The sequence below is a fragment of the Cydia amplana genome, chromosome 2 (assembly GCF_948474715.1).
Source record: "Cydia amplana chromosome 2, ilCydAmpl1.1, whole genome shotgun sequence".
Lineage (NCBI taxonomy): Eukaryota > Metazoa > Arthropoda > Insecta > Lepidoptera > Tortricidae > Cydia > Cydia amplana.
In genome coordinates, this window is record NC_086070.1 from 778,396 (window position 1) to 803,632 (window position 25,237).

Below are 25,237 nucleotides of genomic sequence, written 5' to 3' on the forward strand. Positions count from 1 at the left end.
CTTACGCAAACTTTTCTCACCGCGCCCCGTTCTCCCCTGTCCCCTGAGCCCGGCGTTATAATCCACTTTCGCCCATTCTCCCCTCAAAAAGCGAGCGACCAATTTATCTTTACCGTCAATCGAGATGTTTTCGTTTAACTTTAGACTTTATCGGTTTCACTTAGGGCTTAGGCAGATTTTTTGGAGTATATTTGTAATGAAAAGGTTGAAAAAATAAGTGTTGTTTTCCTTTTCCATTTGGCTTGGAGATTGGATGGTCTGGTTGGGAGTCTTCTTATCATTCATGGAATTGGAATGAACGATGTAACGGAGCTAACGATGTTTCGGCTTAGTAATATAAAAGAATGACGGGTATGGAACGCGACATGGCGACATTTTTTCGGTAACTTTTTACAAGCGTCGCTGAGGACTCGTAGCGGAGAAGGTTTTCATTTTGGTTATGTTTTTGTTTGAATATATACGAGAACAATATTTTAATAAAGTTCTTTTTTTTTTCAAATCTAGCCTATACTATTTTTGTACCTAGGTTTATGTTCCTACAACTCAGACGAGGTAGTAAGATATACCTGATTTACAATGCGAATTCCGAACTTATCCTTCATTTTTGACCTCGACTAATGAAACAGGGAGGCTAATGGTTTTTTTTTATTCACTTCCCTGTATCCGGTATGGAAACCGTAACTAAATTACGAGTTGCGGACAAAGGCCCCGCGGCGTTAGGGTTAGGGGAGACCGGGAGGCCTATTTAGATTTAAAACTTGTTATGGTTTTGATACAACCTTGGCAATCGTAATGTGATTGGCGCGCATCTCACTCACGACTTTCAACTAATTTCGCGTTCAAAAATCAGCGTGAGCGGCCTTCAAGGTCGTATCGAAATAAGATCTAAACAGTAACTAGTTGTTAAATCAGATTCGGGCGCCGGGGAATAAATAAATAGAGTCTACAGTAATGTATGCAACGGTGACGCTTCGGTGAGAAAATTAAGAAATAAAAAATAAAAAAATACGTTAACCAAGATAGAAAAACGCAAAGGTTTAAAAAAAAGTAAAGTAGTTTAAATTTTTGTTTTTGTTTAAAATCTGTATTTCTCACTGATAAGTTTCGCGCGGCGCGCCATATCTTTTGTTTTCTTCTAATTCCCTGGCTTTACTCACCCTCTTGTACAAACAGCAACACTCTTAACTGATGGTCATCGGTGGACCTTATGCCTTTTGTAATAAGGTTTACTAACTGTCAGTTAACAGTGTGGGCGATGGTACCGTCGTCCGCTCAACTACCAGGGGTCCGTTCCTCAAAAGCTTGTAACATGTAATACAAGTGGAAGTCCCTTTCTAACAAAAGCTGTCAAAAAGTGACATCCGCTTGTATTACAAGTTACACGCTTTTGAGAAACGGGCCCCAGTACTTGTTAATGACAATCAAATCATACCGTTTTAATAAAATTGCTTTAAATGCTTCAGGTAAGTATTCTATATACCTAGTATAGCTTTCATAAATACTTCTTTACCAACTCAAGCGCAGCACCCTGCAGTGCTTTGATCGTCTCTACTGAGCCGTAATTATTTTACCGCCTGTTGCGCGTCGCTCGTGCGTTTGAAATCTGTTAAAGAGCAATAAATAGGTAACCTATTACACACTGATGTTATGTAGATTTTGCATAAAAATCGTACTGACGCCTATAAGGTGAATTTCAAAATGCCAAATATCTAAAAAACCAGAAGCATTTATATTTTAGTAACATATTTACCCTACTGCAAGCAAAACATCTGACTGAGGCCTATGCTCAGCAGTGGGCGATAAAAGGCTGATATGATGTTGATGATGAACCAAAACATCGTGCTTACAGTAGAAAATGCTTCGAGTTTACCCCGCTTCCGAAGTTATCCCCAGGGCGTAGGCAGGTACAGGCAGGGGGGGGGGGCATCTGCCCCCCCTGGAGGTCAAATTTTACATACAATGTATGCCCCTCTATGGCCTCTGCCCCCCCCAGGTCTATCAAGTCGCCACCCCTAGTTCACTGGCTGGCTACGCCCTTGGTTATCCCAATGCACCGTAGCGGAGTTGGTCCTAAAGTCGTTCAGTAGGTATTAATATACACCGTGTTTTTTTTTATTTCCGTTAATTTTAAGGGTGCATTCCTCAGCTTAAATCAAGTAACTTTCTCAAAGACACCAATATTCTAATTATGTAACTCCATTTCGGAGATAATCAATAATTCATTTTTTTCCTACATGCCTCTACAAGCGTGTACACTTGCCTTAGGGCCGGTTTACATATTGATTAGTGTTTAGAATGAGTTCATACATTTGCTACTAAACTTAAGTACAATCTCGGTCGATCGATGTTTGAAATGACATTGATACGTCACAGATTTCAATTGTTTGGCTGAGTTAAATGTAATGCCCGTGTTACAACAACGCTATATGCTACATTTAATAACTTTCTAAACTTTTTTTTAAAGCACAAAAAAAATTTTTTGAACAATAACTATGCCATTTAGTTCTCTTAAACGTACTTAACCATACCCCGAAGTTAACGGAATTCAATAAAAACACGGTGTATGTACATCGCAGATCGCTTAGGATTAGAAAAACCGCCTGTTGGTAATAACCCAGCTCCTCTATATTCTCTAAATTGTCCCCAAAAATTTATTTACTTATTTACCTACTTACTAAATACATATATTGATTATTTAAAAATAGATTTTAACAAAAGACAATAGCAAATATAAAGTAACGGTAGGTGTATACTATTAAAATGTCTACCAACCTGTATCTAGGTTACAGTACACGCAGAGCCCTACAGCTCTTTGATCGTCTCCACCTAGGGTTGCCAGATCGAAAGGCGCTATTATCGGGAAAAAATATAAATTTTTCGGGATTTTGGGCTTTAAGTCGGGAAAAAAAACCATTCAAACTAAATTAATTGTATTAAAAACAACGATATTTTACATTATTGGCATTACGTCAGCTGCTCTGCCCACTCTCGCCAAGCGCGCGCGCTGACGGGCTCGACGCGGGTCGCTTCCTCGCTCGACGACAGTTCGGAACTTGAAATTATTGTTTATAACGTGAAGCTGTTTTTCGGGACAATTTTCACTTTGTCGGGAATCGGGAACACATGCTAAAAATCGGGAGAATCCCGCCGAATCCCGACCATCTGGCAACCCTATCTCCACCCGACCATTATGACGGCAAGAGTAATTGTGTTGGTATCGCCTGCTGTGCGTTTGGTTCACTGGTTCCAGCCAGATTTGTGCTTAAGGCGTATTTATTTAATGAATTCATGGCCTTGTTTAAATAAAGTACCTAATGGAATGAAGGGAAGGAAAATCATTATTTAATTATGAAGATGAAGTCAAATAATGCATTAACGATCTCTTTTAAAGATTCTTGTAATTTTCATAAAGTATAAATGAAAATGAGGTTAGGATTTAAATATAAGTAACTGTAAAACATAAAAAAATTCTCTTATTTATATTTTACTTTTATAACATGAAAAATATAATAAGGATAGTTAAGTACCTAGGCATATTACAATGCGCTTATGAACGCCATAAATAATATGTAATTCACTATATTATATAATCTTGTTACTTATTTTAAAAGTAACAAGTGTTACTTTTTATAGATCACTACACCTTATAGAACAGAGTCCACCGCCGCGTCTGTCTGTTTGTATGTTCGCAATAAACTCAAAAACTACTGAACAGATTTTCATGCGGTTTTCACCTATCAATAGAGTGATTCTTGAGGAAGGTTTACGTGTTTGTTAACCCGTGCGAAGCCGGGGCGGGTCGGGTTAAGATTGTAGTTATTGTATGTATGTTAGTCAAGGTCTTTGGGCCTTTGTTGCCTGACAATAAATTATTTTTAATTTGATTTATCCATTTAAGTGTGTATAGTACCTATCGTATCTTAGTACCCATTGTACCAGCTCCGCTTAGTTTGGTCTAAGTCGATCTGAATAGAAAATTCATTGATTTAGTAGCCACAGTCTAATAATTATTTTGTATTTAAACTAAGACCTTAACGCAGCAAAATAAGGTCCATATTTGCCTATCAAGGAATCAACAGTGTGGGAACAGCAGCACAGCAGCTTTGCCTTTTGTTCCCGAATCTGGCGCTGGCAGCAAATACAGTAGCAATTACTGACACGAGTTATTAAATAATTGACCTTATGCTTACGCTTTAAGGTTTGTTTTAGCCTGGCTGGAATGAACCGTGCAGGTTAGCTTTTGTTCTGAAGACTGTTGTTGACAGGAAATTCTGTGACAATTACAGGTGTGAATCAACAGGGATGGTGAAACATACAATATATAACACAATATGATATACTCGTCCATATAGGTACATGTTTTTCTTATTACTTAAAGATTTATTTTTCTTAATTTTTAGAAATGCATGGGAGCCTCCTATAAAAGATACTTTGAAAAACCTATAGCTTATTGTTTTCGGGCAAAATGGCTGTGGCATACGGACTGACAGACGGACGGACAAACAGACGGACGTGATGAAACAATAAAGAGCTCTGTTTTTGCCATTATGGTTACGGACCTATAAAAATTAGGCACCAAGATGATGTAAATATGATAGATATATAGCACTAACCTTCGGCAGTTTTTATTCTACGTTTTTAAATTCCACATAGGTACTAAATAGAGACTACAGTTTCTTTCAAAATATTAAGTGAGATTGATTCAGCACACCCAAAGTTTTATACACTTAAAGGCCTGTGCACACCGGCTGCGTGTGCGTGACGTGCACGTGCGCGTGCAGCGTTGTAGTATACAGATCCTTATGAGAGACGGCACACCGCTTGCGTGACGTGTGAGTGTGCGGCTCCAACATTTTAGCGCACTCGCACGTGCACGTCACGCACACGCAAGCCGGTGTGCACAGGCCTTTAAACATAACCCCTCTTTGCCATCAGTCTTGCATAAAAGACTGCATTTTCTCTCAAAACACGTTTGATTCAGCCAGTAAGCTGGCACCCCCGCGGCCCTGAGGGCACGGGCCCTCAAATTACCTCGCCCTACCTGCCCTTTGAGGGGCCGACGCCAAATGAACGGGGATTTCAAACATTTATAGATAGATTCTTTTTGTATTTCAACAAACGTTTCTATACCTACCTGTGTAATTTATTTTTCGTAATTCATTTACTGATTTATGAGAATCAAATTCGTTTTACAATGTTTTATATTAACTTGCGATAACAGTGTGGTCGTGAGATCTTAGTTTTACAATTAACAAACTCTTTTGGACCTTGTGACTGAATGGTATGTATTCCAAATTGCAATAAAATAACCAAATTAGCGTAGGTATATATAGGTATATATGTATAACGCTTAGTAGTCAAAGTCATCCTTTTTAGGGTTCCGCACCGAAAGGGTAAAAACGGGACCCTATTACTAAGACTACTCTGTCCGTCTGTCTGTCTATCACCAGGCTGTATCTCATGATCCGTGATAGTTGACATTTTCACAGATGATGTATTTCTGTTGCCGTTATAACAACAAATACTAAAAAGTACGGAACACTCGGTGGGCGAGTCCGACTCGCACTTGTCCGGTCTCTTTACACAACACATCCGAAGTTTGAACCCACGATTTTTTATCGTCTGTTACTTATACCTTTTTTATGTTAATTAAACTGAGCCCATACCATGAGTCACTGACAGTGTCAAAACTGACACATACGCTATCGAGAACGTAATTTACTTTCTATACATCTCGTTCGCACTAATATGCGAGTACGAGCGAGATGTATAGAAAGTAAATTACGTTCTCAATGTAGTTTATGTCAGTGCCGAACTGATGGTAGGCGTACTGGTGTGACGTAGGTTAATACTATTATTTTTTCTATAGTCAAAAATATGTAGATATACTTACAAAGAAACTTCACAAATATTATTTTAATAAAAATTGACGTCAGATACAAAAATGTAACAACATAGTACTTAATTCCGCCCCTAAATGCTCCTGTACGGATATGATGGTCAGTCTTGTCTACGTGACAGCGTGATAAAACGGTGTCCGTCACTTTCTATCCCGCGGTGTTAAAAAGTGACAGTTATTTTATCACGTGGATAAAGCCATCCATAATACGCCTGCTGTTTGCTTTAATACAAATCTAGTTAGCGCGTCTGATTCAAATTCCGACCCCGTCTCCCGGTGTTTTCACTGTAAAAGGCCCGATTATTCCAAACAAGGAGCGCAAAAGTTATACGAAAATAATAATATTGGAGAAAGGTGCTAAGCGGGCTTAAAGAAGAAAAACTCGCGTCGACAATTTATAAGTAGGCTCTTTAAATAGAAGAATTTTCGAGTTGTTAAGTAATTTACCTCAGAAAAGATTTTGCAACTTGAAAAAATCAAGTTCAATTCCAAAAAAATCAGTGAGAATTGTAAATTTTAGCAAATGCAATAAAATAGGGAAGAATAATAAGATTAATAAGAAGATAAGACAAACATTGCTTTCTTACGTGTCGAACTCTTTATCTATATTTTGGCATGTGATAATAACTAGCCTCCCAAAGTCTATGATAAAGGATGACTCAAGCTAGACCGGTCCGGGTCCGGGTCGAGGCGTCCGACGTTTTTTATCGAGATGATCACCGAGGCAGTCTACAGCGATAAGTCTGCTTGTTTGCCTCTTATATCATTAAAAAAACCCTACAACATACGCCCATTGGAGCAATGTTAAATTGTTAAGCCACGTCGCAGGTTATTTTAAACGAAGGTATCGACCCGTCTGGCCCCGAGGTCACCGCGAATGGTCCAATTTGAGACTAGCAAAGGCAAGGCTTACTCGTATTTTTAGTTTGTGCTGAAACTTCTAAGGCTTTCTAAAAAAAACACTTTTATAAATACATAAGTTAAGTAGGTATTTGATTTTTTGTTAAGAAAAACGTTATTCTGTAGGTTTGGTACTTAATTGGATTTGTATTCATATTGTATATTGGGTAGGCTATCTTTTTACAAAATTTGCTGTTAAAGAAATCACGAGAAATTGTAAGAAAAATTATATAGGTACGTACTTATAAATTATAAACGATCAAAGTATAGGTATTATGTACTGATATGCATAGTCGTTTAATAATGAAAAAATAAAACTAGCTAAGGCCTTAAATAATTTCGATTCGTTATGGCATAGGTAGGTATTCAATGAATTCCATTGAAGCTATTCTTCTTTCTGGAATTTTAGATCGAAACACAGTTTTACGTGGCAATTTTCTTTATCTCGGACGCTATTGCACTATAAACAGGAAATTGCTCAGACGGAACCACACCTGCGACAAGTACGTTTAGTAAAATATCTCAAATAGACTAGAGAATGAGGTGGACAGAAAATCGACAGCGTAGACAATAATAGGTTCAAGTTTTTTTGTTAATACAGGGAGTTTATCACTGACTGTACTTTTCTTTCAACCAGCAACTAAACTAAACGAATCCTCATCGAGACAATTCTAACAAACCCAATTACTTGGCGTTGTACAGAATTCCTATGGCCACCTCCTGTAGGCATCATCAGATCAGCTCGATTGTCACCTAACTTACATAATATATGTATGTATAGTTTCAGCTCAATTTAATTACGGGAAGTGATATTAAGTTAAGACTAATACATACAAACAAACATTACAATAAAAGCTTGTAAAAATTAACCCCACTTTTTTTTAATTATTAAGTATTTCATTGGTTGTGTCTTCTAAAAACAATGTCGCATCTCTACTGACATCGCGTATAGACGTATACCTAAGGTGTGGGTGTAAGGTACTCAGCTGCACTAGAGGTAACGTAAACCATCCGTGTACCCAAGGGATTCCCGGGTAACGCGATCGCAAACACTCCACGAAGAAAGCCTTCGTTGCTCTATCATCGCGGGTAATTCAAGAAATATCTTACTTTTAAGATTTCCACGATATAATATGCCCTTTTTGGATTCGGTTTGGAGAAAGTTCTGAAGACTGAATCAATATTAGCAGACTTTATTATGTTTATTTATTATATAAATAGTTTTATGTATTATGTTGTATTTCTCTGTTACAAATTTATGATAGGATTATATTAGTAGTAAGTAGGACTTATTTGTATTGGTACAAAATAGATTCACAATTCTCTGTAGCTGTAATGTATCGTATTACCGTTGTCCTGACAATGTTTAGGGCGCCATCTTGAAGATTAAGCGACTGTCAAGAAAATTAAGACACAATATGATTTTAGTTATATTAATTTTAGCACTATAATAAAATACAAATCTATTTTCTTATACTTACTTAGGTACTGTTTTATTTACAATACCTATATAGTGAAATTTTTCAAGACTCCTAAAGCATGATTACAGCCGTGAAAACACACCTTGACTCACAAATAAATAAACCAATTACTTTAGTTGACCATCGAAAAAACGCCGTTACATAATAGCCTCTCGAACATGCGAGGCAGGGGCGTTTTTCACCGCTCTAGCACGAACAAGCACTCGATGCCCAAGGGCACGTACAACTTCACTGATCAAAATTGAACTCTATGTGTTTGAAATAAGGTTTACGAAATGTCAGTGCATTTGTAAAGGGGCAGATGTAATCAGTTATGGTGCACGATAGGAAAGCACGCCACATTTCCTCTGGTGGAAACATTAAAATAATATTATAATTGTGGGGTGGATATGCTGATATTGTAACAATATTTTTCTTCGATACTCAACATATGCGGCTATTGAAAACTTGTGAAACTTTTTGTTATTTGCTTATATTTAAGCATGAATGATTATCAGTCTATGTAGGTATTTTTAAGTTAGTATTATTTACCGTAGCGTTAAAACTACATAGTCGGTTTTTATTAATACGGTGACAATCGATTGTTTTGTCGTCTATATGACATACTGTTAACTAGCTGTACATTGGTGGACCTTATGCCGTTTGTAATAAGGTCCGTTAGGAGTTTTGCTGTTTGTACCTTAGCAATTGTATTGCTTATTCAATCAAGTTTATAAAGTTAATACCCGGGCCAAGCCCGAGAGCCATCAGCTGAAGGATGTCAAGAACTTGGCTGTTAACTTACCTCACTTGGCTGCCGGCCAGGCTTATCCACAGCTTTTGCTTCAATAAATGTTTAATGAGTGGTTTTAATTAGTAGCTTATGTGACTGCTACATAAAGAAAGACATTATAATACGAGGGTTTATGAAACGAGCTGAAAGCGAATTTCATAAACACATCACACAATTGTGGATAGTTACATAAAGTAAATGAATATTTAAAATACACACCACGGTAAGGTTAACCGAGGTAAATGCGTCACTTGAGGTAAATGTGTCTTTTAGAGATTTCTTCTATACAGAACATTTTAGAACTATTGCAACCCTCTCTGTTTGAAGTGTGGTCACTGAACTTTTAATGCAGATGGCTATAATAGTTCTAAAATGTTCCGTTTAGAAGAAATCTTTAAAAAACGCATTTACCTCAAGTGACGCATTTACCACGGTTGACCATATCCCAATTATCTTAAATCCAGTTTATAAAGTTAAAGCCCGGGCCGACCTCGAGAGCCATCGGCTGAAGGATGTCAAGATCTTGGCTCTAGGCTTGTCCCACTTGGCTGCCGGCCAGAACCGCAATCCAAAGCTTTATCTTTAATAAATATGTTTAACGAGTGGTCTCAAAAGGTTTACAGGTTATGAGACAAAATACAAAAGCAAGTAATCCGACAGCACTATGTAAAAAAGATTTTTTTGATTCAGATACGTTTAAGTATAGTAAAATATGATTGAGAAGAGATGGTAGCCATAAATAAAAGAAACTTTCAGAACGGCACGGCAATACACACTCACATAAATACGCAATAACGCAATTAGGTATAAAATTGGAAGTGACGGCGCGTAGCTTAAAATATTTTATCTGTAACACGTGTACTTTTTGTTACCGCATAATAAAAGGATAATGTTTTATTCAAATAAGTAGTCATGACTAAATAACTTTCTTGAGTGAAATTGGGCCCCTCATGACTCATGTTTCATGTTTTTTCCCTTTGATGTTTGACGTACGCACGAATGAGGCTTCATAAGATTGAGATGTAGGATGTGGGGAATATGAGCTGTCATACTATCATATAGAATTGGAATATTAGAGATCTTAAAAGGCTTCCATTATTATCATATTCGTATTTTTCTCATCTTCGAGCGCATTTTTGGGAAACGTATTAATATTCAAGAAAAGTGATAGCCACTTTATTTGTATTTTTTTGTGTCTGCTCCTGAATTATGAATATAAATATATACATATAAGGCAGATACCAAAATTGTTGACTAGAGGCAAAATAGAACTTTGCTTCACAGTTTACTTGAAAGAGTACTGCTCAATAAAACCAATCTCCAAATAAACTCAATCTCATCACCTGCCGTCAGTAAATTGCGTTTAGCTCAAACAAGAAAATGTTCGTACAAAAACTGCGTTGAACAGATCCGATTACCGCCATTTTCGTTCTTCTCATGGATTCTCATAAATATGCGAAGCTTATAGACGAGTCACGTACAACAAAACGCTGAGAGAGGTCTTGAGATATCTAACTAGCTAGAAAATAATAACTAAAGGGCAAAGGGTAAATAAACTGTCAGCAACGCTTAAAGGAGACGTTCTGATGTCATTTGCAGCTGCAGCTGCATTAAGGTGACAGACCATTATCCACCGCAGCTGCACTACTGTTCATTTTACTATGGAAATTGACAGTAACAGCGACAAGTTCAGTACCAGTAGTGCAGCTGCGGTCAGAAATGGAATGTTACCCTTATTGTTCGTCGTTGTTGCCGCCGCTGTATCCGTCAATTTCATTCATTCAATGAGAGTCGTTCGCCGCCGCATTACTGCCGCGATTGTGACGTTCATTCCTTCACTCATTTTATCACGAAAATTGACAGATACAGCGGCGGAAACAATGAACGGAATTAACGTATTTTACGTTTAATTTAATCGCAAATTATGCGGCGGCGAATGTCACTTATTTAATTTAATTCGGACGTATCTAGATCACATTATACTGACGTATTTTTACCGAATCGCATTTTTGGTATGCACTTTGATGTTCGCAATATCCTGGTTCGTTTGAAAATAAACTCCCCTTGTTTAGTAAGCGATGGGATTGACCTGCACCGCCTCCATGCAAATTGGATTGCAAACAGGCCGTTATGCCTCCGACAGAATGCATGAATGAAAGATGGACGTTTTACTTACAATTTTCCTGTGACCCTTCAGCGATGAAACAAATTCATGCTCGTTATTATTGATCATCATCATCTTCCTCGCGTTGTCCCGGCATTTTTGCCACGGCTCATGGGAGCCTGGGGTCCGCTTGGCAACTAATCCCAGTAATTGGCGTGGGCACTAGTTTTCTCGTTATTATTGATACTGGAAAGAAAAAAACCGTTTTTAAACGTGCTTTAAATAAAATTGAGAATTCATTTATATTTATACGGTTAAGTCATGGATAGCTTGATGTAGCTATACCTACTTAAATTCGCAAAATATTGCTTTTGTAGACCTGAAAGTCTTTAACACTTATTGATGTACTTCTACTCGTAATTATTATTGCCACATTGTGGGGGAAGACTTTTTCATTTAATATTTTTACATACAGTTCGTACAGAGACTAGTCTTTTCGACATTAAAGGTTTTTGATGCCTAATCTATGATTACAAATTATTACTTCTTATCAGTAGTGATTACCCTATGTGTTAATTGTGCACCTCATATCAAAATTTAACTGTGCTTTGTTCAAAAGGACTCTGAATCGTCTTTGGATAGAAGATCTTGACTTTAGCGCTCGGGACTAAGGAACCATGCAACTAACAGAAACAAAGATCGACTCAAAATCCTTTTGAAACAATTCTCACCCGCCCCGTATGCCAACGAAATGATAACTCAATGATCATTTCTGTTTGTTGTCAGGTTCCGAAGTCCCGAAGGGTCGCGTCGGAGGCGGGGCCAATGATCACTGAGAAACGCAGAAACGAGTCGACAGGACGGGGACTCGGGCCCCTCCGAATATGGTAACAGATCCTCGCGACACACATTGTATTTAGCCGAAGCTGTGAGAAACCTTCAAGATGGCTGAGGGACCGCAATCGATATGGCAAAAGATTGACAGCACCACCATCCCCATGGTCAACCTGGAGGTGAAAGAAGTGCGGGAGATCATTTGGGAGAAGACTCAGGAGCCGAGCGCGCAGAGAAAGATTATCCTGGTTATCGTGTCTATAGCGCTGCTCTTAGACAACATGTTGTACATGGTTATTGTACCGATCATCCCCGACTACCTGCGCTACATCGGCGCGTGGGGCGAGGCGGGCTACGACCACGTCGTCACCCTCGACCCCATCATAGAAGGCAACCGCACCATCATCCCGACCAAAATTATACCGGCGTCGCACGAGGGCCAAGACTCCGCCACCGGCGTGCTCTTCGCTTCAAAAGCGATCGTTCAGCTCATGATCAACCCGTTTTCTGGTGCCTTAATCGATCGTATAGGATACGATGTGCCTATGATGATCGGGCTCATTATAATGTTCTTGTCTACGTCGATATTCGCGTGCGGTCGGAGCTACAGCATGCTGTTTTTCGCGAGGAGTCTGCAGGGTGTGGGTTCCGCGTTCGCGGACACGGCAGGTCTAGCCATGATTGCCGACAGGTTTACAGAGGAGCAGGAACGGTCTAAGGCCTTGGGTATCGCTCTCGCCTTCATCAGCTTCGGATGTCTCGTGGCTCCGCCTTTCGGAGGAGCACTTTATCAGTTTGCGGGAAAAGAAGTACCATTTTTAATCCTGGCTCTGATTTCACTTCTTGACGGATTTATGTTATTACTTGTGATGAAGCCGCTCAAAACGCAAATAAAGGAAGCCAACCAGCCGAAAGTGGCCGGCACACCGATCTGGAAACTTCTCATGGACCCATATATCGCCGTTTGCGCCGGCGCGCTGATGATGTCTAACGTGGCCTTGGCTTTCCTTGAGCCGACGATCTCCTTCTGGATGGAAGATAACCTCACTAAAGATAACTGGAAGATCGGTATGATATGGTTGCCGGCGTTCTTCCCGCACGTGCTCGGGGTGATTATAACGGTCAAGATGGCGAGAAAGTACCCTCAACACCAGTGGTTGATGGCGGCGGGTGGGTTAGCACTTGAAGGCTTGTGCTGCTTCATCATCCCATTCGCTAGTTCATACAAGATGCTGATGATCCCAATCTGCGGAATATGCTTTGGAATAGCGTTGATTGACACGGCTTTGCTCCCAATGCTAGGGTACTTAGTGGATGTCCGCTATGTTTCCGTATATGGAAGTATTTACGCCATCGCCGACATCTCGTACTCGTTCGCGTACGCCGTCGGCCCAATTATCGCCGGCGAGGTCGTAGAAGCGATCGGCTTCACAGCACTCAACCTGTTCATCGCATTCAGTAATCTCCTGTACGCGCCAGTGCTAATGTACCTGCGGCACATCTACGATTTCAAGCCGTTCGAGAACGAAGCCAACATATTGATGGCAGACCCGCCCGACAAAGAGTACCAGACGTACAGCCTGCAGGACCAGCGGCCAGTGAACGGTGACTATAAGAATCATCTGGAGTACTCGAACGTGGATGGACAGCAGGTGCAGGAGACCAGCGTAGACGCGGGCGGCTACTCTTACGACCAATCGTATCAGCAGGGTGGATACCAGAACAACCAGGGTTATAGCCAGGGTTATGACCAGCAGCAACAGCAAGGGTATCAGCAGGAGTATCAGCAGCAAGAGTACAATCAGCCTCGGCAGCTGCCGTCGCAGCCGCCGGCCTCGAACCCATTCCGAGCGGCCCCCGCCGCGCCGGCCGCCCCCGCCGGACCGGCCCCGGTTAAAAACCCCTTCCGGCAAGGCTTCTAGAGCCATCATTCGGTGTTGTTGTCTTTTTTGAATTTACTTGTTGTGTAATTATAATATTTGGGTATAACTTCGATCACTGAGCCGCGGCGGCGGCGGTTGTTTCGTGTCTGACTAGATGTCTATTATAGCTGTGCTTGTAATAAATAACGTATTGTAGATAATTTTACGCTGCTCGCCTCGTCGCGTCCAGGACCCTGTATTTTACCAAAATGATGATGCTTTATATAACTAGCACTATAATTGTGCATACCACTTTGAAAGAAATGATTAAGCTGATTTCTTCCTAAAAACCTAATATAGACAATTCATGAGGAAACACTGGGTTAGGTTGCTGAGATATGAGATAAATATCATTACCGCTATAAGTCCCAAATACCTAATAATGGTCGTACTATTATAATTAATATAAAGACGATTTTCATAAAAACTGCCTCTTACCATGGGTAGTCTTGTTAATAGGAACTGATCATGGAAGTTAAATTTATCGTATCTGATAGACATTTTTATGGTGCCACATCATTCTGGGTTTTGGGCTATAAATTAAGTTACACAAGGGAGAATTAACGTCAAGGATTGCAAATGGAAGACAATATCTTTTAGAAGACAAATGAGACTCTTTCAAATATTTGTACATTTACATACATAATGTAAAATCTCAGGCAGTACACTAGCGTCAAAAATACTCCAAACAGAAGGCCACGGCGTGCGCTGCGGGGCGAGCAGTTGCCTGTTTCTTGTTGATATGTATTGTTCTGGATATACTAATACCACTGTTGAATTTGCCTTCGACTAGATATAGTTATTAATCGGATCAAACTATATTTAAATGGTACATTAAATTCCCAGACTCTAGGTAGCAAATAGTCTCGGTTTAAGGTAGATGTTTATTTTTACATATTAATGTTTGGGGAGCAGTGGGGTCAACGCACTCAAAATCACGTGAGGGCCTAAGATGTCATATATATTACAAATCTTCTGGCACTTACTGTAGCTAATTTTTGTCACATTGTTGAATAACCGCGTTAGAAAATTCAAGCGCTGTCATGTTGTAAATGTTTTGACAAGTGACCGAAATTATGTGTTGATAGACTCGCTTAATCATATTACCTATTCAAAATATGAGTAAAATTATCAAAGAGTACATATAATATGTTTTGTACATAAAGTTCATTGCCGTCATTTTGTCGCCTTTGACTGTGAATATATCTTTACTGTTTAAGATTCAGATTAAGATGTATTCTATGCTATATCAGCAATATTAGAGTAAGATCTAGTGTATTGCTTATATCAATTCTCATAAACATATTCAATTATTATATCAATTAATTTAGGTTCAACCAACTTGTGATAAAGTTGCAACCAAGGTAACGAAACATATCAGAATCTTTTGATTCACGTAGGATAAGGGTAGTTTTAATTATTTCTAAGTGTACAGTGTAGTCTGTGTTTTGGTATATTGATGGTAGAAACGCGGGAGGACAAGATTGCATCCTTCGGTGGAGAGAAACACCCTGCTTGTAACGATAAATTGATGTCATATACTTTAAAGCATATCGATTCCAAATATGACATTTGAATCCAAATTTGACTAACTGTTTCTACTCTCCGAGGATTATTACGGTCGACTGTATCACAGAGTCAAATTAAAGGAAACTAAAGTTAATTGTACAAGAAAAAGTGACGCGCCCGATATGTCAATTGAAAGAGTGTATAAAGATAAAAGTGATACCTATTATGAATATTGTCGTTTTTATGACGGCTAGGGTTTCAGTTGTTCTGACGACAGATTCCCGAAACTAAGGCACCCATTAACTACCCAGTAATTAGAACTGTGCTAGAATTATGTACCTAAGAACTGTAACTAAAAGTGCGGATAGCGTACCGTAGGTGACCTTGTATCTTTTTTGGTGAATTCAACATCAATTATTCACTCAAATATTACTGTTTTAAACAATAAAAGCTTAAATATTCCAGATATACAAACCATAATGAATAATATCTCTAAACAATATGGTGTGTGGTAATTTAATTGCTAAAATACATTGTGACTTTGCTATAGCTTTCGATAAGGTTACTGTTGTTAAATCACAATATGAGACAAATCTAACGACCTCTCATAATAAACTTATTCAGTATAGTTACTAGTATAGTTTCAATTATCCCTCTAAAGCAATTATAATTCGCAATTGAATAGCAAAATCGCTAGTACATATCGTACAATTTTGGAGTGCCTCAGGGGATATTAATGGGTACCTTACTCTAAATATACCATGGTACCGTTTGAGTTGAAGTATTGGACTTAGTCATAGCCTGGAGAGTACAATAGCAACGTTAGAGCTCCTCCTGCACTTTCTGTTCGCACAACTTGTTATGCACATATAAAATAACATTATAAAGTGCACATAACCGCCATGGAGCGGTCTAATCAGACATTTTGACTGACACTTAAAAATATAATGTAAGTTTAGAGTCAATTTTTGTGTCAAATTCTCCCGAAATTCAATTAATTAGTAGCACAAGGTGACATTTGTCGTTAGTGAGGCGTTCGTGGGTGCAATTGACTTGAATATGGTGATTCAATTCTTTAAGTTGTACTTGAGTGAATGTCTAAAAGACAAAATTATGTGTCGTAAACAGTTATTCGTACATGTTTAAAGATACATATTGATAATATTAATGATAAAACCACAAGGCAAAATGAACATAGAAATATCAGCAAAAATTAGGATACAAGAATGACGACGATTACAACAAAAATGACGATCGAGTAGAGGCAACTACAAGAAAATGTTCAAAGCTAAAAAGAAAAAAAAAAGGAAATGAAAGTAAACACATTTAAAATTTAAGTGGCCAAGTAAAAATACCTACTACATACTGAGTAAAGTGATTCTAACTCGGGAAATTCACTGTTTATGACACATATATTTATTTATGAGGAGTTTGTACAAAGTTGCCAGCTTCTAAAGCTAAATTTAAATTTATACTTATTATTAATCACATGTTTTATGTCAATTCAGTCATGAACGCTAGTCAATGTGTTTAGTAGTAGGTGTGCGTTATATTTTATATCGTGCAAATTACTGTTAGCAATAAAGAAACCGATATCACATACATATCATTAGATGTAAGGATATACATATACCGCGCTAGTTTTATATATTATCTCTTTACTTAAAGCTATATTGATATTGTGGTTTATGTAATATAGCTTTTGGAGACTTAGTCATATATTGCGTGACTGTAGCATTTTAAACTATTTATTATGTGTATATTTGTTTTAAATAAACATTTTGAAGATTTAATACAATTACATTTGTAACCATAAAGTTGTAAAGACGGTCAGCCTTTAATTGTATTGCATCTTTCTTTATTTACGTAAAAAAAATATGCTTAAAGTGATCTGATGTTTATTTATTTACGCTTTATTGCACAAAATTTATACAACAATGTACAAATGACGGACTTCATGCCAAATGGTATTTTACAATGGTATGTTACAGATACATAATTAATTTGAATTTGTTACAACACAAAAACAACTTTCTAACATAAACAGTTCAATGCGTATTTAAAAAGCTTCTTCTTTAAAAGCTTAAAATATTTTAATTAATTATAGCTCACCTTAAGCAAATTCTTTTCTGTTATTACTGAAATTTTACTATTCTACATATTTTATTCAAAAAATAACATATGTTGGTAGTTGGTAGGACTTGTCGAAGAAAGACGCACATTAACACTTTAGGTATTATTAGTATTATTAAAAATCTTTTTTAATTATAGTGGTTTAACATTTATTTAATATCCTCAGAATTTGTATGAAATATCATTTATATTTTAATTAATTTTGTCTAAAACATTATGTATAAAAGAGTGACGACATCCATTCCCTTATGCTCAAAAATCGTAAACATATCAGAATTTTACAATTTTTTTGAATAAATGTATACTTATTAAAAATTATTGTCGGTAAGGGAACTATGACGTCATATCTTTTTCGAGTGTCTAATTTTTTTTATTTTATCTAGTACAGTAGTTGAATAAATATGGATGGTATGAATTTAGTTAATGCTAAATAACCTATAAATGTAAGTAATTTATTAGATATTCGATCTTCATGAATGTGTGTGTTGACTTGGGAATGTAAGTGTAACCGATTGGCTGTTTCACAAATCATCAAATAATTTATCATAATTCAATTCAATTAGAAATGCATGTAGGTATGTTTAACAAATAAATAACGTTATTATGAATTTTATTTCATTTCATCAGTTTTTATCATGTTAGAAAACGGATAGCCACAAAATGTACTTTATAAATGTTGTACTTAGGTACATATATGTATTTTATATTTTGAAATATAAGCATTGAAATGAATGGGAAATAAGTTATAAAACAAAAATCACATGCATTTCTGATTTAAATGTTAATTCGATGTCACTATGATACTAACTAGGTATTGCATGAAATCTAACAGCAATCTTCATATTTATTAAAAAAACTTTGCTTCTTAGCTACTTATATTAAAAATATTAATATTGTATAAATATATGTTTATTTGGCGTCTGATTGATGAATTCTAAATAAATTCGAATTTCTTAAGATAATACATACTTAGTATTGATTTCAAATTTAAGTGTAAAAATTAAACTATCTAGACAAGTTTGCCGTTGGATTTCCAAAACTAGATCAGCACCCGTCCGTTAGTACTGTATCTTAACATTTCATAACTTGATCTTGATATATTCAATTAATTGTATATCTTCCAAATTTTAACTTTCCTCTTAGCTATAACTTAAAGTAATCTTGAATCGTTTTCTTGTTTTATATTCATACTTATTATTCTTCCTAATTCATTTCTCATTAAAATTTTGGCGACTGAAAAAACTAAATTTAAGAGTTAAAATACAAGCAAAAACTCCATCTGGTAAGTTGCGGCTTCCAAATATCGTTGCGGATTCTCAATCGATAAATTGTTTACAATGTATCAATATACAACGCAACATATTATTTTATCATAAACAAAAGGTGAATATTCTATATAATATTTTCTATTAAATAATCTAAATAAAAACTTAATCATTATGAAGTTTAGGTTTAAACCTAAAATGCTATTCGCAAATATCAGTTAGTCATCTATCGCTTTTTTTGGAGTCAATCAATGTGCTTGATTTCCTGTGTTACATTTTATTTTGTAAATTATTATTAAATTATTTGTTTTATTTCCTTTATAATTTGACGATGCGTGTTGCGGATGACATGTGTGAAGAAATGCATTTTATTTTGACGAAACCTGAGGTGGATGAGCTTTCTGTATGATAACGAAGCCTGCGCTGTGGATCTGAAGGTACTTATGCTGTTATTATTATGTTGGTTGAATAAAGATCTCTTATTAACTCATTTTGTAAAATATAGTGATATTTTAGTATAAATTGCAAGTAAATATCAACTGTATAATAGTTTGATAAATATTGCAAAAAAAAGGTTCGATTTAGTTGAGTTCCGTTATTTTAGTTTCATGTTTTTAATATATTAACACCAAATTATCAAGTTAGTTATAATGGGATTATCTCATAATATTAAATAATTATAGAATCTCTATACGCTTCTTTTATTTGACCAGGGTGACCATGAGTCGCTTTTGGGACAAATTTTTAAAATATTATTAAGCTTCTTATTAACGACTACTTTGTGTAGTAACGCGTGTTGGTATACAAAGTTATCTCATTAGAACGTTAAGGTCTTAGGTTAGGAAATAAGTCGACGAAATCGTACCGTGCATTTTTCCAATGTACCATATTAATCATAACATAGCTATACATGATAAGTAGGCATATAATGTAAATATAGCAATCGGAGGCCCACGCAAGTATGAGTGATAGATATGAATATCAAACATAATAGACTTATCTAATCCTTGCTATCTCCCTTCCTCTCTCACAAATAGAATTCTTCAAGTAGTGTTAATGGTAATCAAATCATAAAATAAAAATATATTCTTATTACGCAAGTTAACAACCCTTATAAGCTTAAATGTAACTAAAATTAAAATAATACTTAAATATGTTACTTTCTGAATGAATTCACCCTACTCGTTTAACGCGTTTTAAACCCAATCGCCTAAATTATTTGATTTATTCAAATTATATAATATTATTAATCCTAGAATATAATATAAATATATAAGTGTAGTGCAATCAACATCATTGTAATATGATTATAGGCTGTTAATATTTTGCTCGGTAGATAATTAATACTTAGAAATTAGTTGAAACTTAGTTAACAAAATAAAGTATAAATTGTAAATTATAAGTCGATTTATAAATATATGTTATAAATGGATTCAAGGAATACCTCAGTTATATTTCTTTCTACATCATTATTTATAAAAAATATATCGTTATTATTTATTTATTTTGAGAATTGATCAATTTCATTTACCCTGATTTAGAATAATCAATGTTGATTATAGCGAAATATGCCTAAGCCGTTATAGATATTTTCGATTATACCAAATATCGGCAGTCATTGCCTTGAAAATTCCTTCAACGTTACCAATTTATTAATAAGAACTCTAAATGTATTTCAATAATCGCGTCATTATATATACTCATGAAGCATACTCTATATTACACAATAGAAGTTAAAAATTAGATCACTGGAATCATATAAAATTAATGTAAAATAGCATTTAGTTAGTAGTGATGACTGTTGATGGTTGCAATCTCTAAGGTTTTGGTCGAGTTCCGTTATCAGAGGGTCTAGCCAAGATGCCATTCGTTTGCGCCATATTGAACGAAACGCCAATGTCTCTCCGTCGCACTTACATGGAAGAGTGATAGAGAGACTTACCGTATCGTTCGCTATGGTGCAAACAATTGGAATCTTGGCTTGGCTTGTTTAATATAAAGCTTTTTTAAGTAAATTATAAATGTAATCGTTTGATGTAATCCTTTAAAATTGTCAAGTTGATGGAATATCCTGTAAATTGTGTGTCGTTCTGGTCACCCTAACTAAAACATACGTAATTGAATGATATTAAAAAATATTTGTTTCTTGAATTTTTGCACTACAGTAATTAGAAATGAAATCTTTAATTTAGACAACAAAGATCCGGAGGCATATTTGGAAATGAGAAATATGATACTGATTAGAATTCAATATCAGGGCTGTCACTCTAACACATATATTAGTGGGAGCCAGACGCACTCATATCGATATCAAGTTAGTATCCTATTTTGTGTTTCTGGACACGCCTCCAAGTTCTACATATTTAATGTCTCCTCTATTAAATATATACCTATAATATCTCCTCAATTTAAGATGAATGAGTGAAATGATATAAATATTTACTCATCACATTTTGCCGATGCATATCAAAATGGCTTAAGTCCGCGCAAAATGGAAAAATATTTTTTTATGACAGTATTTAATATTTAAATGACAAATCAGTGTAGAGTCAGACCAAGCTAACTCTGCGTCAAAGTGTGGTAATATTATAATTAATGTCAAATTTGTATGAAAATAAGACGTTCATAATAACACTCCTCACTTTGTTCTATTCAAGTGCAAAGTAAACCTAGACGGACTCCACGGAAGTGTTGCGAACTTATGTATTTTTGAAACTGTAGTAATTTCTCGGCCTCTTTCTAATTAGTCTAGTGCAAAAAGGATGCAAGATATTCCAGCGACTGGACCGTAGTACGAGTAAGATGTAACGAAACTGTCAGGTTATACATAAGCGATATATTCTATCTAGTTGTATCTAAGTGGGAATTCAGTGATCGAATCAAATAAAATTGTTACACCAAATCGAGTTTTATTAATTTATCATAATATTCATAATCCATTACATTATAATCAGGTAAATCACGGTCACCCTATGACTTTTGACATAAGCTGTATGGAAAGCGACAAGACACAAAAAGCCAGCCAAGTGCGAGTCGGAATCGCGTTTCAAGGGTTCCGTATATTAAGTCTGACTCACGCTTGACTACACATTTCTAATAGGTGTCCCTGTTATTTATTTAAATTTTAGACTTAGTAGTTTCGGAGATAAATAAGTGGGGGGGGGGGAATGGTCGGAGAGGCCGAAAGACAGACGCACGAGTGATCCTATAAGGGTTCCGGTTTTTTTCCTTTTAAGGTACGGAACCCTACTTTTAGGGTACTTTTACTGAGGTTGTACAATTATGCACTACTTACATCTGTACGTACACTGCGGTGCGGACGGTCTTAATATGATAACTGATAAGCACAGGCACAGGTCTAAAAATGAATTTATTTATGAATACACTTCGTTTAGTCGCCGACGAGGTCGAGCGTTTTTGGAGTTTCAGATTTGATTATTTTGTGTCGAGGATTAAATTCGTATGTCCTTTCAAGTAAAGTAATTTCATGTTTAAAATATAGGATTTGACCATACAGCAAGGCTCAAATTAAAAATAGGAAAATCTTTATGGTGGGCATTACGAAAATAAAATATTTAAACCAAGTTCAAACCCACAAATTCATTACGCACTACTCCAACTAGTAAATTGAACTTTCCAAACAATAACTACTCATTACGGTGATTACAATAATATGAGATGTTTATCACCCAAACCATACCCACAAAACAAAATTAGATCCACACGATTCTACACCATAACACCAACACCACAAAATTCAATTTCATCTAACACTTAATCAACAAACTCCAAACGCAATTCGATAAACAGAATCCAATTAATTTAAGACTTTAATTCAATTGTTTTACGGTTCAATTTGATTTGGCGGTTTGGTTACGATCGATTTTGTTGGTTGATGTAAGAACGTTTTCACATTTCCCGATACGATATCGGATATCGGGTGGAAGTTAAATACATGTGTTTTAAAACACTGAACTTTCACGATTTTTACTCATTATTAACCACTACGACAGGACTTAATTGCGTAAAATTAAGTTTTAAATTTACCGCCGACACCGGTTTTTCGAGGACGGCGTCCCCGTGGTCTCGGTCTGCACTCTGGCGGCAAAACATTGCAGTAATACTCCCTATTGCAGATGTAGGATCCTACATCCGATATCGGATCGGACAGTGTGATAACGGTCTAAGGGTAATATTTGCTTGGCAAAGGGGAGACTGGGGTGTTCTGTTCCGTTAATTAGTCAAATTAGCGCGGGTCGGGGTTCGGGGAGGAAAATTAAGTAATTACTCGAGGGACAATAATGTTTTTAGGGTTCTGTCGAGGTCTTGTTAGTAATTTATTAGGTAAGATAACAAATGAATCGATAAGATTACCTCCATAAATTATATTCAAGCTAGTTGGCAATTCAGGTTTTTTTATCTCTCTTTCTTAACTTGATAGTTGAAGAATAAATAAATGAACTTCGTTAGTATAGGGCAGCGGTCGGCAACCTTTTAGCAGCCAAGGGCCACATAGTAGTTAACGAAGGTGACGCGGGCCGCACTTTGTTAATATTTATGACTTTATCAGACATTGTCGTTTGTCAATATTACATACAAAATAGCCAGGGAGGCTCGCGGGCCGCAAGTGAGAGGTTCCCCGCGGGCCGCTAGTTCCCGACCGCTGGTATAGGGTATAGATGGATTCTTTAAAGATGTCTGAATGTTACTTAAATAAGAGCTTTTCGTACCATTCGGATATTTTAACAAAAATCTAACTATAACAGTCAGTTTCATTCAGATTTAACAATTGGTGACGTTTTTTGGTTGAAGAAATATCACTTTTGATACAGATCGTTATCGTACCCATGTGGCTTCTTATAAGCATTGTTCGAATCGGGCCGTCACGCGTCAGTGTCGGCCCAATTCGAACTTTAAGATACGTCAGTTAATAGATCTAGAAAAGATATGGATTAGATATTTCAGTGTCAAATGTGACATTTCTTCAAACAAAAACGTCACTTTTGACACTGACATATCTAATCCATATCTTTTCTAGGTATATTAACTGACGTATCTTAAAGTTCGAATTGGGCCGTTAAAGTTCGAATATGGCTGTTGTGACATCAAATATTATTAGAACATTGATCCTGTCCACGCGTAGCACATAATGAGCGCTACGAGTGTGCTACGCAGCGTAGCGCTACGAGACCGCCCGCCATAATGAAAACATCACTCACGGGCGGAGGGACCGCGGGGTTGCAGTTTTTGTGCTGCTGGTACCATGTTAAATTACTATTGCTGTTGTATATTAGTGCGAGGGATGTGCGCTGCAAGTGATATGTCAAGAAAATAGTTACAGGAGTTTTTTTTTACTTATTCAGTGCTAATCACAAATAAAATACAAAGAGGCAGCTTTCCATGACGGTATTGTCTGATTTTCGAGATATCTATTATTTCTTGTAAATTAAAAAAAAATTAGACCCTTCATGGTTTAACTAAGTATTAAAAAAAAAATATTATACTATAATACTAATCTATAATTATTATAGACACTGTAAAGTATTCTGAAATAAATAATTATTTAATTTAATTTATAAGTCTAATTGTGTTTGGAATTGAATTCTATGGACTTAATCCATGAAATCATAAAATATTCATAGCTCACAAGTCTATTCGAATAAAAGTCAACATAACCGACGCCCTACATTTTGACCGTTCAAATAAAAGTCAAAATAATTGACCTGTGCCTTTAATAGGACCGTTAAAACATTAAAGAAACACTTGAAAAACACTTAGGTATTCGAAAATGTAGTAATAGGAGGCTCGTTAAATTTTCACGGCCGTTTGACCCGCGCGTGCGAGGGGAACCCTCAGGCGGAGGTCTCAATCGAAGGGAGAATTAACAGAACTTCCAAATTTTGAGGGTAGGTAGGTATTTGAGCGGTCGGGATTTTTACACATTTTTAACCGACTTCCAAATCTAAAAGGAGGAGGTTATCAATTCGGTTTTATGTTTTTTTTTATGTTTGTTACTCCATATCTCCGTCATTACTGTACCGATTTTGAAAATTCTTCTTTTGATTGTATGTATATGCATACAGATTGGTCCCATTTTTGTCAAAACCCAGTTCTGATGATGGGATCCATGAGGAATCGAGGGAACTCCTCAAATCTTAAAGGCATACATATAGTGATTTTTGTGTTTTTATCAACAAATCAAGCATATACCTACATTCAAAAGGGTGACATTTGATGAAGTGGAACTGCTGATGATGATCAGAACGGAACTCTTCAACGACGCATAGTTCACGTTAGGCGATTTGTCCTCTTCGTTATGTTTGTTAAGCAAGTTAAGTTTTTAAGCCACATGTTTGTCAAGCTCGAGTTCTGATGATGGGATCCACGAGGAATCGAGAGAACTCCTCCAATCTTAAAG

General features: G+C 36.5%; 1 protein-coding gene across 1 annotated transcript in view; it reads left to right on the plus strand.

Moving 5' to 3' along the window:
• LOC134662001 (vesicular acetylcholine transporter) overlaps positions 1–14,170 on the plus strand; it is a 35,524-nt gene extending 21,354 nt beyond the window's left edge. The window contains exon 3 of the mRNA XM_063518238.1: positions 11,943–14,170. Within this exon, the coding sequence (XP_063374308.1) occupies positions 12,101–13,912 (1,812 nt within the window). The 5' untranslated portion in view covers positions 11,943–12,100 and the 3' untranslated portion in view covers positions 13,913–14,170. The remainder of the gene's footprint in view (positions 1–11,942) is intronic.
• The last annotated feature ends 11,067 nt before the right edge of the window (positions 14,171–25,237 follow it).